The 17,318-nt window shown below is 33.6% G+C and overlaps 1 protein-coding gene across 2 annotated transcripts in view; it reads right to left on the bottom strand.

Annotated features, from left to right (window-relative positions):
* Positions 1–4,391: 4,391 nt before the first annotated feature.
* The window catches only part of LOC149417868 (solute carrier family 35 member F3), a 33,754-nt gene continuing 20,827 nt past the window's right edge, over positions 4,392–17,318 (bottom strand). Inside the window, exons 10-12 of one of the 2 annotated variants that reach the window (XM_089639494.1) lie at positions 11,584–11,613; positions 8,061–8,147; positions 4,392–7,102 (exon numbers count right to left, since the gene is read on the bottom strand). In XM_089639494.1, coding sequence (XP_089495620.1) covers positions 8,087–8,147; positions 11,584–11,613 — 91 coding nt within the window. In that variant the 3' untranslated portion in view covers positions 4,392–7,102; positions 8,061–8,086. Of the gene's footprint in view, positions 7,103–8,060; positions 8,227–11,583; positions 11,614–17,318 lie in introns of both variants that reach the window. The other variant, XR_016303146.1, reaches the window with a different exon arrangement.

The raw sequence follows: 17,318 nt of genomic DNA, 5'->3' as shown, positions 1-17,318 counted from the left end.
GCCACATCAAGAAGTTTGGAAATTATTAAGTATTTATTTATCTCTTAAGGTGCAATAATTGCTTAATTGAATAAAATTTTAAAAGACCAATATTATCGGTAAATGTTAATTATACCAGTTCCACGTTTTTCAACTCGCAACAACTCTATTTAAAAACATTTTTAGATAAATCTTAAAGACCTAACCTATTCCAGTCTAAAGTTGAAAATTGTGGAAACGGTTTAAGAAAAATATACCTCATATACGAATAACAATATTATTTTCGCAAGCGAATCCCAGTTATAAATTCCCTTAAATTTCGAAGTGTTCTACTTGGAAATATCACACATCTACAGGACGAGAATTTCATTATTACTTTATTAAGTTATTTTTTTATCATCGTAATTTTAATTTATTTTTACGCCTAAAAAGTGGGTAATTCAGTGCACATTTAACTAATGAAGAACTAAGTCTATTGAAATTGTAAATAACGAATTTATTCCAGTCTTACTGCATTATGTATCAGTTTGTTGCAAGTATGTAGTACAGAGAATGAAAAATATTATAGATTTGCGTTTAATTTTTTTTTAATACATTTACTAACATGAAACCATTATTAAAGATCTGTCTAATGACTTTGAAGATTTTAGTATTTGCATAAACCTAAAATATCAAATTTCTTAAGGAAAAATAATCCAAGATAATAATTTTGTTTTACTATCAGAAATATTTGAATTATTTAACTTGTCTGTATATGTAATATGATTGGCAAAAGGGATATAATTTTCATTTTATTTATTTATTATTATAATTCATGTTTGAAGTATTCAAAAGGTATAATTTCCTTAGTTTCGACTAAAACACTTTGTGCCAATAATGTTTTACATTAATAATAATTTGATCTTTCAGGCAGTTCCCTCGTAGGCTAGTAAGGAATCGACAAAAATGTGGGTAAATTTGCATGATATCTCGTTGCATGGACTCGCACATGGGTCTGCATATGTCAGTATATTTGGAGATTAAACTGTCAATATTGGAGAATTCTGTTTTACTGTCCTGTATTTATCATATCGTCGAGTCGAAGTATTGGTTAGACCACGAGGTTAATGAATTTTACATTTATTCTTAATATTTTTTTAATGTTTAATGTGTAATAATTAAAAGGGTTATTTAATTTAAAAAAAAAACGATATCGATAAAAACTTTTAAGTAATCTAAGCGGTGATGCGATAATATTGAGAAGCTACCGCTAGAACACTGCTCCCACGCCGTGTACAGGCTCCATTAGAAATATATGGAACGGAGCGCTTTCTATGTTGATTTCTTACCGGCCCACGGGAGCTGCCTAAATAATAATTTTATGAAGAATTATTTTTTATTTTTTTTCATATTGTGCGCAACATTTAAAATACTAATAACGTAGAATATGTTCAAAGACAATTAAGTAATCAACAAGCTGTTGAAACACCAGATCTTTAATTCCTTCAATATATATTCAGGGTAGATTATGAAATTGTTGTAATTTTTTTAAAACATCTGAAAGTAGTACGATCATACATTATCAGCTCCATCAACAACAGTTTTAAGCCGCGAATACACATGTCAGTGGAAAAGCATGCTTTTGACGTGTAGCTGGCATGCTTGTAGGCAGTATACACACGCTAGTAGAGGCGGCTCTAGGGGTCCAGAAGCAGAAGGTCACTTAAAAAAATTAAATTTGCGACTAATCTTTTTAATATGTCAATGAATTTGTACGTATCTCATCAATTCAACCTAAATTACACTTTGATATTGCTAAACATTATTTATAATTTTCATTAATAAACACGTAACTTAGCATTTCGCAACTTCGTATGAGTAGTAATTAGTTACCTACGATGAATTAGGCATACCGAGTAACCCTGTAATATTTATTTTGAAATCACTACACAATACATTTCCCTGTCTAAAGAAAAGAAAATGTGCGATATATTACATATATATTGAATCTCCTTTAATAAAAAAATGTTTTAAATCAACTTAATTTCTATAACCGCCGAGAAGTGGTCAATGGTTACTGATAAAATTATATATTTTTTTTAATATTAAAATATAATGATCGTCACAAATTACAAAAATAGCAAAAAGATATTCCGAACTATCCAAATAATTTAAAAAAACGTTTATTTTACGCGGAGTACACACTTTGTATAACAACCTGACCTACATTTATAACTATCTCTTTCAAACACATTATTATATTCATAGTGTTGTCTCGTCAGTCCGTCTTGACCCAAAACTCCAGTTAGCGAAATTTCGTCTGCATAATATTAGGCCATAGGACTATAGTGTCATCTTATTTATTGTATGGCGCTTATAGAGACAAAAGTTGGGTCAGCGGGCTTTTTGACCGAGCGTAGGTACACGCAGAATGGGTAGAGCTTCTAACTGAAATGTTAGATGTCACTACTCGCCAAACGCCAATTTGTCGCTGCTCGCTATTTGGCAGTATTCATTTTGATTGTGAAAATATTATCTTGCAAAAGAGTGCACATACATTTTCATTCTACTGGCGCAAGAAAAATTGCTGTGCGATTGAGCTACTAACATGTGAGTTACTAGCAGCGATACGATACAAATGCCACAGGCACACCGAAGACAGTTACTGGCATGCTTTTGAGCGAGTTACTAACATGTGTATCTGCGGATTTATTCATGAAATACTTAAAATATCAACATAGTTAAAAACAATTGTTATTATAAATGAATGTTTTTACGCATTTATAATGTTGAAGTTAGGGGCTAATCAACATTCTGGAAATTCATTGTAATATTACGTAGTCAATAAACCACAGTATATAATTGAACGCAACTAGTTTTGGATGCATGGCATTCTTTCGCCCTTGAGGTGATTTTTCACAAAAACGGCGCTCTACAAATTATCCAATTATTATTATTATTATTATTATTATCATAAACATATTGATAGTAATAAAACTTAATAATTAATTCATGATAAAATGATAATCATGATGTGATCATGATGTAGTCATGATCATGATAAATGATCATGATCATTATGATAAAAGATCATGATCATTATGATAAATGATCATGATGATAAATTAGGTAAGTTTTTAGATTTTCACGGCCAAAAGCATTTTTGTTGTTTGTTTTTGGGGTGTTATCATCATCTTCATCATGTACATCTTCGGATCTACCGGATCTGCCCTGATGATGGACACTGCAACGCTGTCCGAAACGTCGGCTAAAGAAGGAGTTAGCGCAACACGGCATAACACCCCAAAAACAAACAACAAAAATGATGATAAATGAAAGTTGATGATAAATGATCATGATCATGATGATAAAATATTGATTCAATAATAAAACTTAATAATTAATTCATGACAAAAAATGTGAAATGGTTCTAATTTTTCTGTTTAGCAAATAGGACACATATTTTTATAAAGAGTTTACTTTGGCAAGAGATTCTCTGTAAATCATATTGTTAGGCCAGGGTAATGAAACATCGTAGAAAAGAATAGTTTCACTGACAGTAGAATATTATTCTGTTTTATGATGAGAATTATATCAGTTGCAAATCTGAGCAAAGTTACCGTAGCGAAAAGAGCACTGCCATTAGCAAGTATTCATAAATTATAAGAGCCCTGAAAAATTTATCTTAATCTACTGCTAATGGTTAAAATATGAAATTATAAGGTAAAACACTTATGGTGGTCTAAAAAATCAACATAATAATAAGTCATTTTTTTATAAATATTACTATATAATGATAATACAGGAATGAAATGACTAATCAATAATTATTATTACTACTCAAAAATTACCAAATTCCAAATCATAAGTTTGTCACAAGTTTTTATAAATTCAATGCAAATAGGGACCTCGTTTATAATATCCAAATAAACACTAGAAGTGTGATATAGATCTGTATAGACAGATTTCAAAGAAAACTGATGTCGCCAGTTTACATAAGACCTTTTGACTCCTAGGTCCCGGACAGACGGATGAAATTGATTATCTGTTCATGAAAGAATTTCAATATTTGAAAAATTTAGACCAATTTCACCAAAAGTAAGGAAAAATTAAGCTTACTTTCGACATTCCCACAACAAACTTCTATCGGTTTATTTCTCAGTGCATGTAAAGTAATTATAAAATATGAAATAGAGCAAGTGAAAATTCATGATTCGGATTATCTATTGAGATCGAAGAACTCGCTACGCTTTTAGTTGTGTATGTAATATTTTTTCACAAAAATATTCCACTATCAATAATTCGAAAACACATTGTATACATAGAAAAAATTTATTTTACCAACATGTTTCATGAGCGTTGCTCATGAAACATGTTGGTATTTATAAACAATAAAAGTGGTAAAAACGAAGTATTTTATTAATTTCAATTAAAAGTTATATCTTCAATTAATTTATAATAAATTGAAAGAGTAATTTCTATTCAACAATAGATGTTAGGCACTGATACAGAGTACACACATTTAGCATTGTAAGAACTGCATCGTGTGCTTGCCCATCAACTCATAATATCATCAAGTGTCAATAACTCCTAATATCAGAATTGAAATACGTATGACATTGGTAATTGCGTACCATAAGGTGATTTGAGTGTAACAGCAATTAACTTTTTTACAACTGTTCACTGAACCATGCACTATGAAATGTGATTATCGACCTTGTGATTTTATGTCACGCCTTACCACCCTAGCTGATTCTTTGTTAGTGACATTAAATCTGTGATTTTATGTACATTGTTGTAGGTCTGCAATTCCGTTCTCATCTCTACAGAGACCCCAAGCATAACTTATATCGATACATAGTAATTATATGTATGTGATTATTCTAATGATGTTACAAGGGACACAATAATTTGAATTTTTAATAACAATAAACAGTGTATATCTCATATTAAACAATTAACAACAATTATTTCAATAATAATTGAATATAATCTTTGTGACAACAATAATACTTTGGGAGAGGAATATACATACATCAAAATATGAGGAGGAATGTACATATTATTATGGTCCATGACTTCAAAATTGGATGCAAGACTTCTTTCAGAAAAGGAAAAATTCTTCATCAGAAAGAAAAATCTTACAGCTCTTTTTGGATACGACTTCTTATATTCTAATCTTTTATAGTAAATACTAATTATAATAATTATGAATGTAATTATATCTATTGCATAATAATAGTTTTACACACAGCTATTTTTACTATATCGTGTTCAATATAATATGACAGCAATTCTAAATATTAATTTACTATATATTTAGTGGACAGGGATTATTATAATTTTGATGATTTAAAGTTAAGCGTATGTAGTGACGCTACAGCCAAATAATTGATAGAAAATAGGCCGCATCAATAATAATTACGGGAATACATGGAGAGACATTTTTTTTACTTTTGATTAATTGAAACGGAGACGGTTTGCATGCTCCCGTAAGCAATCCGGTCATAGGACCGTTGTGCTCTCTCACATATTTTCAGTCACTCTTCAGAAGTAGCCAAGATGATCACCAAGGATGTAACTTTGTTTTTAACAACATCTCCTGATTCGTGGCTTCCACGTTATCTGAACCTTATTCCCATCAACGCAGGACATAGCAATATTTATAACTTAAACAATAAATTAACGATTAAGTCCATTTTCCATTAATAATTTTGCGCCAATACATTTACATAATAATATCATAATGTATGGACAAGTTTTTTTAAATATTTTTGTTTCGTAGAATGTATTTCTATACATTGTAATATATATTCTTCAATTGGTTTAAATTAAAGAAGTGAGTAGTACACGGATTGCGCCTTATCATTTGTGACAATGACAATAATTATTTTTGGTCTTGTATTTCAATATTTTAACCGCTTTTAAAGGTCAATTTTGGAAATTTTAATAGTTGCCACATTGTTATTTAGAAGCTTCTACAATTATAATACTTTTTTTAAACAGAAGTTACATAAAAAAAATACAAACTATATTGCAAACGTAAAGAGTAAAATTGGTACTTTTGCATTAATTAAAATATTAAATAATCACGTTACAATATTGCATTAAAACAACCTTCGACTATTTAAATCTACAAAGATAGTAAGTAGTGTGTTTTTGTTAAAACTGGAGAAAAGATTTACAAACCGAATACGTAATGAAAGATCAGATGCTTAACTTTTTTGGTAAACATAACATTAAAACACCACTAGGAGAATTTTAATTTTAAAAAGTGTAGCAAATTTAAAAGTGCCACCATTTCCGGCTCTCCCGATCCCCGCCAATATTATTTTTTTCCCCAATTTTTTGATTGAATGTTAATAGTTTGTGAGTAGTTACTATTATTTCGATATGTCCTAAATAATAATTCCATTTTCAAATTTTTTTTACTTTGCCGATAAGAACATTTTACTGCCAATCTGTTACATTTCAAAATAAGTTACTTTGCCGGTAAGAGTATTTTACGGCAAATCTGTTTCATTGTAAAGATAGTAATTTACTGCAAACCTGATTCATTGCAAAATCGTTACTGTAAATATTTAAAGTGTGTTATAAGATAGAGCAATTATTTTCTGCAAATCTGTTTAATTTCATACCCTTTGTTAACAAGAGTAATTTATGTATTGCTTATCTGAATTTAGTACATTTCAAATCTGTTACTTTTCGAAAGAGTATTTTACTGCAAATCTGTTACTTTGCTAATAGAGTAATTTATTGCAAATCTGTCACATTGCAAATTAAGTAACTTACAGCAAATCTGTTTTCTTTAAAATTTGTTACTATTTCGATAAAGTAACTTATTTCTCTTGTTACATTCCAAATTTGTTACTCTTAGGATAAATATTTTATCGTCAATGGGTCACATTGTAAAATATATAACTTATCTGTTACTTTGCCGATAAGTATTTGACTGATACCGTGCACACATATCGAAGAATGGGGAAGGTATAATATTTAGACGGGTGTGGGGAGCGCAGGAAGTTGCGAGGGTCACCTGACCTGCCCGCTGGGGGAGCGGAGATGGGAGCGGATGTATCCGGTGCGACAGTCCGCCAGCTCTCTACGGGCATCGCAGGACCTGGTCTGACTCCGCAGCGACCATCTGCGATATCACATCATCAGATTAGTATTTGCAAGGATTTATGAATTAATTGATGCACATACCAAAAAGCGGCATTGTAAAGACTTGTTTATTGGAAAATACAGACAGAGAAAATATATTATGTATGATTTAGGAATGATAGATTATATTATTTATATAAATTAATAAACTTCTTTCGAATAAGTCAAACAATGTTATGAATTTTTGCAAATATTTTAATTTCAACACATCGATTGACACTTTTACTAATAAAACTTTATTTAATTAAATGTATTCTTTGCAGAACAGAAAGAGTACTCAATCTATTTATGACTGCACAGTGCTAATAGATAAAAAGAAAAAAAATTAAAAGTAAAACTTTGGAATTCTATCGCACATTTATAAAAATAAAGTTATTTTTTTACCTGCAAAGACTGTGACGAGTGTGTCGAGGTTAATCCATACAAATAGATGTACTATCGCAGATTTTGTGTGATTGAATTACACATTAATTTAGCAAATCGGCCATAAGCGCAGTTAATATCTAAGTCAGCAGCAAAAAAAAATTAAAACCCCACTAAAATCATCTTTGGGTATCCATCCACCCAGTATAATACCCTATAACCCCGAAAATTGAGAAGAATTAATTTAATCTTTAATAATATAATTGTATGGACTTGGAAAAGACATCAGAAATGCGATCATTATTGTGAAAATTATGAAAATGTAATTTCTACCTCAAATCAAATTACTGCCAAATCAATAAGTGAATTTCTTAATTTAATTGATTCTAATAAATGCAATCATTCTAATTAACAGTGCTGTACGATATAAATGTTAAGTTAGTTATGGCCCGTCGACGAGATATCTGTTATGACTCTAAAATAATCAACATAGACAAAGAAATCAAAAGGATTATTTAACTTTGGATGAGTCATAGCAGATATCTTGGTGACTGGATCACACCATGATTACTTACTGGTGACGTAGTGTGATGGGACTAAACTAGCTTGGGAATGAATCCTGAGCAGGCAGGTGTATGTCTCGGTGATGAAAGAACGCAGGTCTTAAAGCCGCAGCGCGTCCGAGGCAACGGTTGGAGGAAAAATTACTCGTCAGTGAACAGGACTAAGCTTCACACGTATCTAACAATACCAAATCAAAAGAAAAACACTAGGTAAATAAATAAAAAAAGCAACTAAAAATGATCTGCAATTAATACTGCAAGCTCTCTAAGTAAAGTGAGTTCAAATTATACATCATGTGTCATACAGTGATTTATTTTTGGGGTATTACGCCGTGTTACGCTACCTCCTTCTTTAGCCAATGTTTCGGACAGCATTACAGCGACCATCATCAGGGCAGATGTGTAGTCGAAGATTCTGTAGGGTGAAGTGTGTGCTTATGTATGTAGATGTGATTGATACGGTGTTGCCTACTCCAAACCTCTAAGAGCTGGTATTACAGTATAATTTAAAATGGTTTTCTGCATTTAGTTTTGGTGTTGCCGTCAATTACCGGATACCAATAACTATTGACCTTATTCCTGTCATTATTATTAATATTAAGGCGATGCACTACGTCGCGTAATATTTTGAATCGAGCCGCTATCAATAATACACCCTACGTAGATGGCGATAAGGCTTAAATTCCCGCTTCACACCATGTTTTGATTTATGCAAGAAAAAAGCATGGCCAAAAAGAGCCTTTTATTTTATTTTGTGGATGTTCAGGCACAAATATTTAAATATTTTTCGATCATTTTATAAATAACTTAATTTGCCACATTATACAATAAAACCATAACCGAAAATGGTTTCGTAAGTAGGAGATTTTGAACTTTAAAGCAGTTTTCATAGGCCTATACATTATTTTTTTCTGGGCTTATAAAAAGACTTATCTAAAAAATACTCAATTATTTCAAGGGCCAGGATGTATTCTACTCGCAGTATTTAATTAAAGCATCTGAAACATTTCTAGGCGACCAAATTTTCAAACCAAAAACACATGATTTTAAATGACTACGTATTGCATCGCCTTAACGGGATTTTTATGTATTTCAAATGCCTCCGAAATTATTTTTATTATTTTTTTACATTAACCCCACACAAGAAGGTTGAGGAAATGAACTTCTCTCAGGGCCTATGTTATCTTTTGGGATGGTGTGTGGAGGGTCATTTTCGAGGAAAGGAAGGAGAGAAAGTTCTGGGAAGGTAAAAGGTATGAGGTTGTTACGTAATACAGTTACCCTACAAAATTAAAGGCTTGGTCACTCTGTAGCAACACTCGTCACCCCACTCTGACTGACCATGCGGCCAGATGTTAAAATCACGTGACAACCGCTAGCGGCTCTCACACACCCGCCGCGCTCGCCAGTCCTAAATCTACCGCGGTAGCACTAACAGTGTCCCGCCCGGAACAAACTGCAACGCTCGCGAACATGACGTGGACTCGTTCTTGAATATCACTAAATATTTCGCGCAGCCAATTAACAAAACATGTTTCGACACCCTAAGTTAACCTTTGTTCGACGGGACCCCGCTCCCGTCAAATCCTCAAGTGCCTCACATCACCACCCCGGTACCGCGGCCCTTTTGGGCGCGGGCAACACCAGCTCGGCGTGATGAACTTTACCTCACAACAAGGCGAACCGTAAGCTCTCCAATATACCCACTTTACCTGTGTTCAAAACAGTAAATTCTCTTTAAATTCCACGCTTCATCCTGACGTTACGTTAGAGAGAGAGTAGAGATTCCAATTCAACCCTGTGTTTCTTTAGAAGATGTTAAATATACCTGTGCCTTTTACTCATGAGTAATTATTGTGTTAACCTGCCCCAATCCCTGACCGATGGACGAAGAAATGAACTAAGAAGCTCCCCACCCCTGATTGAATTCGAGTTTCATCTGCCTACCTTTTTACTGAGCTAGTAAATTTGTATTACACCCTGGTTCAAGTCCAGATGGGTTTTAACCATTTCTTAGCAAGGTTTGGGTAGGAATCTAGGGATCAGTATGTCCAGGAGTGACATCCCTCCCACTGTGGTGGAAGGCGATGGGTCGAGAGACCAGTTGGAGAGGTCAAAGGGACTAGCCTCTCCCATTCTGCCATTGACACGCCATGCAGCTGCTGGGCAGGCGCATCTTGAGCACGCCTCAACCGATGAACCCGGGGACCCCTGCTAAATCACCAAACGTAGCGAACCACTTGGAGTGACCCATGGCAGATGTGTTTGTTATCCAATAAATGGTTCCCGGGGCGGCGGTACCTAAACCCACCTCCCAAATTCAAAATTAGGCATGCTCTATGCGTTTTGGGTCTTCTCAACTCCGGGAAAAAAATCCAAAGTAATGGCCAGTTTCAATTAAATCCTCAAAAAATACCCTGACAAATCTGCAAAAAAGGGAGGTAGCGCAATATTACATAATACCCCAAAAATAAATAACTAATACTTTTAGACATGAAAATCTCCAATCATTATGTGTTATGATTTTTGTTTGTGCTGTTTGTACTCAATGGTTTAGTTAACTTATGATGACTATTTAATTTATGGTTAGCAAGGGGTGCAGGTCATAGAGACTGTACAACTATGGTGCATGCTCTAAAAAAATGAGAATATAAATAAATTCAGGAAAATTTATTTTCTTTCTTCTTTTTTTGGGTACGCACAGTTTTACAGCCACTATGCACTACATGCTCTTAGTGGTTGGTAAACTTACAAAAAGTGTCAAGTTCAAGAAAAGTGTCAGTGTCATGGTTATGTACTTAACTTATGAAAAATGTATAACTTGTTAACTGATGATAAATGTCTGATTTTAATTCATATCTTTCTTAGAATGAAAACCAAAAATATGTAACTAAAAAAAATAAATCATGCTTGTTTATTTAACATAAAAAAATAAAACACAATTAAATTTAACATTGAAAATGTCACCACGAGGAAAAAAACTGTAAATATAAAGTTCAAAATATTAATACATTTCTAAGAATTATTGATTTTGCAAAGCTGGAATGAGAAAACACCAAAGAATTTAAAGGTAAATTCAAAATACATAAATTAAATAAAAAAATAATTTTTAAGAAATTAAGTCCAGCCAATTTAAATTTAGTAAAGAGTCATTTCTTAAATACATTTATTAAATATTTAAATTATATTTGTTATACATACAAGGTGTCCGGAGGGATGTTGTGCACAAACTTCGAGAGGTGATTCTACATGATAGTACAAGTAAAAAAGTAAGCAACTTTTTTATAAATACCAACGTTTTAAGGTAAAAAAATTGATTTTTTGTATGAAAAAAAATCTTCCTTGTAAATTTTTTTGTTGTATTCGAAAACACAATAGAATTTTTGAAAAAAAATATTTTTCTTTTTTACTTCTACCATCAAGTAGAATCATTTCTCGAAGTTAGTGCACTTTACCATGGACACCCTGTGTATCATTAAAACAAATTAATAATAAATTATAAAAATAAATAAATGTTTAATTTAGTGATTCTCACCTTGCGCTGTGACTCAACATGATGATATTTCTGGAACATTTTTTTTGCAGATTGGAGTTTTTGTAAATAATGAGAAAAGTCATATTGTTAGTGTTATTGAGCAGTTAGTCGGCATATGGCTAAATAAATCTGAATGGCTTGACATAATAATAATAGTAAATTATTATTTGTAACCATTGTATGTATAAGACTCTGTGAAATTGGTATTTTGTGTAAAACTGACTAAAATTATTTTTTTTAATAAAAAAAAAACTGATTAAAATTATTTAAAAAAAAAAAAAAAAAAAAACTTTTTGTGTGGAAAATAATTGCCTGGGTGTCATTCCATATGAAAGTTTTTTTTCTGAAAAAATCAGAAAAGAGTGAATACACACCACTGCCAAAATTGAACCACCAATGAAATAAATCTGAATTAGAAAGAGGAAATGATTTTAATAATCATTATCACTGTTTATATTTAAATATAAATTCCACACAAGAGACTGAGGTGTTCTTTCAGGATGTATGTATGTCATCTGAGTGAATTTTGAGTAAAGTTCTTTTACAAATTAATAAAGCCCATTGCGAGGTAATGGATGTGTGGATACTGCATTATTATATAAAATGGACAATAACTTATTTTCAGATATTACATCAGCAGCTGTAAAACTTACGCTAGAAAATACAATGTGCAGTTTACACAACATGACGTGTTAATTAATAACTAAATAATCAAACTAAACTATTATTTACATACATGGGCTTGTCGGAAAACACAATTCACACCTACTTGCTCTTAATGTGAATCAGCAGTTTAAAATAAAATGGTAAACAGGGGATGGATTATGAATTCATATCCACTGTTAAATTCGTAGCAGATTGAATGAAAATATGTTGCAGTCATGTTTTAACCACTGTAACTATGTATTGCTTTATATAATCATATTTTATTCCGAGTTTTTATTAAACTTATCAATCTACGTTAGGTCATAGTAAAATATATATTTTTCCAATATCACGTTAAGGTTGGGAGCCATCCTGTTAAAATGACCTGCCTGTTGAGTAAGTGTATCAAGCAAGGAACCAAAGAGGAGTGGAGAGGAGAGATGAGGCCACTTCCGTGAACTCCTCCCTTGAGGGCCTTCAGGGAACCTAAAGGGGAGTGGAGAGGAGAGATGAGGCTCTCTTCCCTCGTGGGGCCTTCAGGGAACCAAGAGGGAGTAGACTCCTCCGTTATGGGGCTGTTTCTGCTATCGTGGTACGAGAACACGCCGTCAGATGGAATGCAGGAAAACACTTCTTCTTCTTGACATATAAATTTATTAATTCACAATATAATTGCAGAGGATCTTATTTTCCTCTGCTAAAACTTAAACTGAAAGAAATAAAGGTCTAGTTTCCTTTATTCTTCAGTTTTCCCTAGGTTTACATAAACCTAGTAATTATCTCACGACTGACTGCCTAGGTACGCATGTACCTACCAGCTATAGCAACACTCTAATACTGTCCTTTTTCTGGGAGGTATCTGTATTTAAACTAAATTCTGAAGGACATTTTACCAAAATAAAGATGTTCCACCCGCTCGTTGGCAAACAACATTCTTAACATAAAATAAAATGCACTTAACTATTCTTAATGATACAAACGTGACTTAAACAATAGAAATATTTTAAAGGAATTATTTTAAAGGAGATGAAACTTTATTTGGGGTTTTTATTACTATGGGACAGGGGTGGGAAAGGTATTGGCAAATATTTTTAGGCATAATGGTTTAACTAGGGTCATCATAAACATATAAAGCGAACAGCCCTATTTGAAAGCTGCCGCCGCTTGCAGTAAAATGTCACTAATTCTTAAATCATAAATGATACACAAACAAGACAATATGTTTATAAAAATACCAGGCCAATGAATTGTTTTATTGTAGGGTCGAATCTGCAAATGTGGGAAGCTACACTAGCTTTAAAAATACGAACTGTGAGAATGCGCCTGAAGGCTAAATTTTACTGAGCAATATGTAATAGTCGCATTCTGGAAGATACATACCTCCTCCCGTGAAGGTACTTCACAAAATAGGCAAAGAATGCGACTGTTATCTTCATTAGGTACCTACTCTACTGCTTGTCTACGAAAATTACCAGTTAATTTTATTAAAATATCTGAAATACAAATATTTATGCTACTCTTAAAACTAGAAATTCCGTGGAATATGTAAATCTTATGACTAAAAATTGTGTAGAAGTAATGTCTTAAAACTAGAAATTCCGTAAAAAATGTAAATCTTATGACTAAAAATTTTGTAGTTGGTAATGTCTTAAAACTAGAAATTCCGTAAAAAATATTTATCTTAGGACTAAATGGTTGTAGTAGGTAATTTCGCATTCACCTCCCCCCGTGAATTCATTTCACCTAGCGGATAAAAAGAATGCGATGGTTGTATCTTCAATACTGCTACTTTAGTAGCCGGTCTGCGAAACGTACCGTGATTTGTTTGAATATCTACAACGCGAACTTGTCCATCGGCTCCGGGGTATACTTTTACTACCATACCCTTTGGCCAGGTATTCCGGGGCAACGTGTTGTCACATAGGATAACTACGTCGCCTACCTTTATAGGTGGTATCACGTCATGCCATTTAGAACGTTTTACCAGTGTAGGTAAATATTCTTTTACCCATCGTGACCAAAATTGGTCGGCAAAAAATTGTGCAATACGCCATTGCTTTTTTAGGCATAAATCGCCGTGATCAAAGACCCCTACGATTGGGGTGTCATATTTATAACCTAACAGGAAATGATTTGGTGTTAGACTTTCAAAATCCTTGCTATCGAGAGAAACGTGTGTGAGTGGTCTACTATTAACTATATTTTCTGCTTCTAACAGCAATGTGTGCAAAGTGTCCGGGCGTGGTGCTTGCTCGCGTAATATGGCGTAAAACGTAGTTTTAATTGATTTTATTAGACTTTCCCAGGAGCCTCCGTGGTGAGGAGATCCTGGCGGATTAAATTTCCAATTTATTTTCCTTACCGACATTTCGTTATTTAATTTGTCCTGGTTTAGAGATGATAATGATTCTGATAATACCTTATCAGCACCTCTAAGGTTTGTTCCATTATCACTCCAAATAGTTAGCGGGTAACCGCGCCTAGCAATAAAACGTCTGATTGCTAGTATGGCGGAATCCGTAGTCAGGGAATCCGCGATTTCAATATGCACGGCTCTTGTTGATAAACATGTAAACAAAACACCGTACCGTTTTTCATTTCTGCGCCCTATTGTAACTATCATGGGACCAAAGTAATCCATGCCTGTGTGTGTAAAAGGACGTATATGATGTTGTAACCTTTCCATAGGTAAACATCCCATTAGAGGTGCCTGTGGTTGGGCTCTCTTATTTTTGCAAGTTTGACATAAATATTTAATTTTTCTAATAGACTGACGCGCATTAAGTATCCAATACTTTTGTCTTATTGCATTTAAGACGTGTTCAACTCCACCGTGGCTAGACATCTCGTGAAACTGTGTAATTAATAATTGAGCTAACTTATCTTTATTGTCGAGAATTATCGGGAAGACTGTACTTAATTGTACGTCTTCAATCGCCGCAATTCTACCCTGTATGCGTATTATTCCATTTACATCTAAATACGCACTTAATTGTCTTAATCTACTATCTTTTGGCAATCTTTCGTTTTTGGATAAAATTATAATTTCTCTATGAAACGTTCTTTTCTGAGACTCTTTTATAAGAAAATGTTCTGCTGAAGTTAAGTCATCAGCAGTAAGAGAATTATTTTCTGCTTGTTTGCCTCTACATTTGTTAATGAATTTAAAAACGTACGCTGTAGCTCTTAATAATCTTGAATATTTGGAGAATTTATTTAAGTCTATGAAACATGCCGCCGATGTGGTGAGTAAGATAGCCGATGGTTTTAACTCTAATAGTTCTTTGTTTATGCTATCACACTGTTTAGCCAAATTCTCTTGCGGCCATACTTCTGGAGGTGATTTTAGGAATTCGGGACCAGAAAACCATCGTCCCTCTAATCCTAAATCTGTCATTTTAGTATCTCTGGTAGCCTCATCTGCTATATTATCTTTAGTTGGAAGCCACCGCCAGCATTCTGAACCAACTGTTTCATCCAACTCACCTAGCCTATGCGCAACAAAAGGCTTAAAATTTCTTGAATCAGATTTTAACCAGCACATTACGGTTTTTGAATCTGTCCAAAAATGTTTCGAGTTAAAGGTGAGCGTGTGTTCTCCGATTATACATTTATATAATCTACTACCTAAAAGGGCTGCTTGCAATTCTAAGCGCGGAATTGACATCGGCTTGATTGGGGCTACGCGGGTTTTGCTAGCAATAAAATTTACGAAGACCTGACCATTAGCATTTTGAACACGACTATAAGCTACACAACACATTGCCTTTTCGCTCGCATCACAGAAAATATGAAGTTGTCTGTCTACGGCGTTTTCACCATCGCATAAAATCTCGTAATACCTAGGAATTTTAACTTTACTTATTGACCTTAAGGCTTCCAACCACTGAAGCCATTCATTAAAATTACGATCATTTAATTTCTTATCCCAGTCAGTACCCGACCTCCATACATTTTGCAGTAGTATTTTAGACCGAACTGTCAGGGGTGCTAAAAACCCGGGCGGATCGAATATTGTCATAATGACTTTCAACATCTGCCTTTTCGTGGGTCTTTGCTTCCCAGAAATAATATCCCCGGGAATTTTTTTGAAGCTTAGATCGAATGACAATGTGTCTGAATTTGGATCCCATTGCAAACCTAATGTTCTCTGTATGTTTTCCTCACCTTGTTCGAAACAAACAACATTCTTCGACCTGTGGGCTACGGGAATGTTTTCTAGCGCCTCTGGCGCGTTACTTGCCCAGCCGGTGATATTAAACCCGCCTTGAGCATGTATGTATGTAATATCTTGTATTAATTTCTTCGCACTTTCTACTGAATTTACACTATCTAAATAGTCGTCCATGTAATGTTTTGTTTTTATTGCTTCGACGGCCTGGGGAAACTGAGATAAAAATTGATCCGCGTTTTTATTTTTTACGAATTGCGCCGAACAAGGTGATGATTTTGCGCCAAAAATCATTGAATTCATAGCGTATACAGACGGGGCTACCTTACGATCTTTTCCTCTCCATAAAAACAACTGAAACGGTGTATCTTCATCAATAATTTTAATTTGTAAAAACATTTCTTGGATATCGGCGGTAAATGCAATTTTATTTTGCCTAAATTTAAAAAGCATTCCTAGCAGAGAATTATATAGATCGGGCCCGGTTAAAAGCCTATCATTCAAAGAAATTCCCTTTGATTTTGCCGCCGCATCAAATACAACCCGCAGCTTTCCTGGCTTATTTGGGTTGTAAACAGCAAAATGTGGTAAATAAAATTTATCCGAGCTATCCGGATACCTACCACTGAAATTGAATTTTTTTGCATATCCTTTATCTAAATAATGTTGTATTTTGTTGCAGTAGGCTTCCGCAAATTCAGGGTCTTTGTCCATTCTCTTTTCTAAAGTTTTTAATCTATTTTCCGCAACCTGAAGACTATCAGGAAAATATCTTTTTTCTTCCTTCCACAGCAAACCCGTCTCCCAATGACACCCCTGACTAGCGCGTTTTGTGGTACTTTCTAACAGGGAATATGCACGTTTATCATCTTTGCATATTTTCGGGCTCACTACTCCCATCTCGTCTATCTTAAAACTC

Source organism: Hesperophylax consimilis, chromosome 14 (genome assembly GCF_061612785.1).
Source record: "Hesperophylax consimilis isolate HC1 chromosome 14, BYU_Hcon_1.0, whole genome shotgun sequence".
In the NCBI taxonomy this organism is placed as follows: Eukaryota; Metazoa; Arthropoda; class Insecta; order Trichoptera; family Limnephilidae; genus Hesperophylax; species Hesperophylax consimilis.
This window is presented reverse-complemented; position numbering and strand designations above follow the sequence as displayed.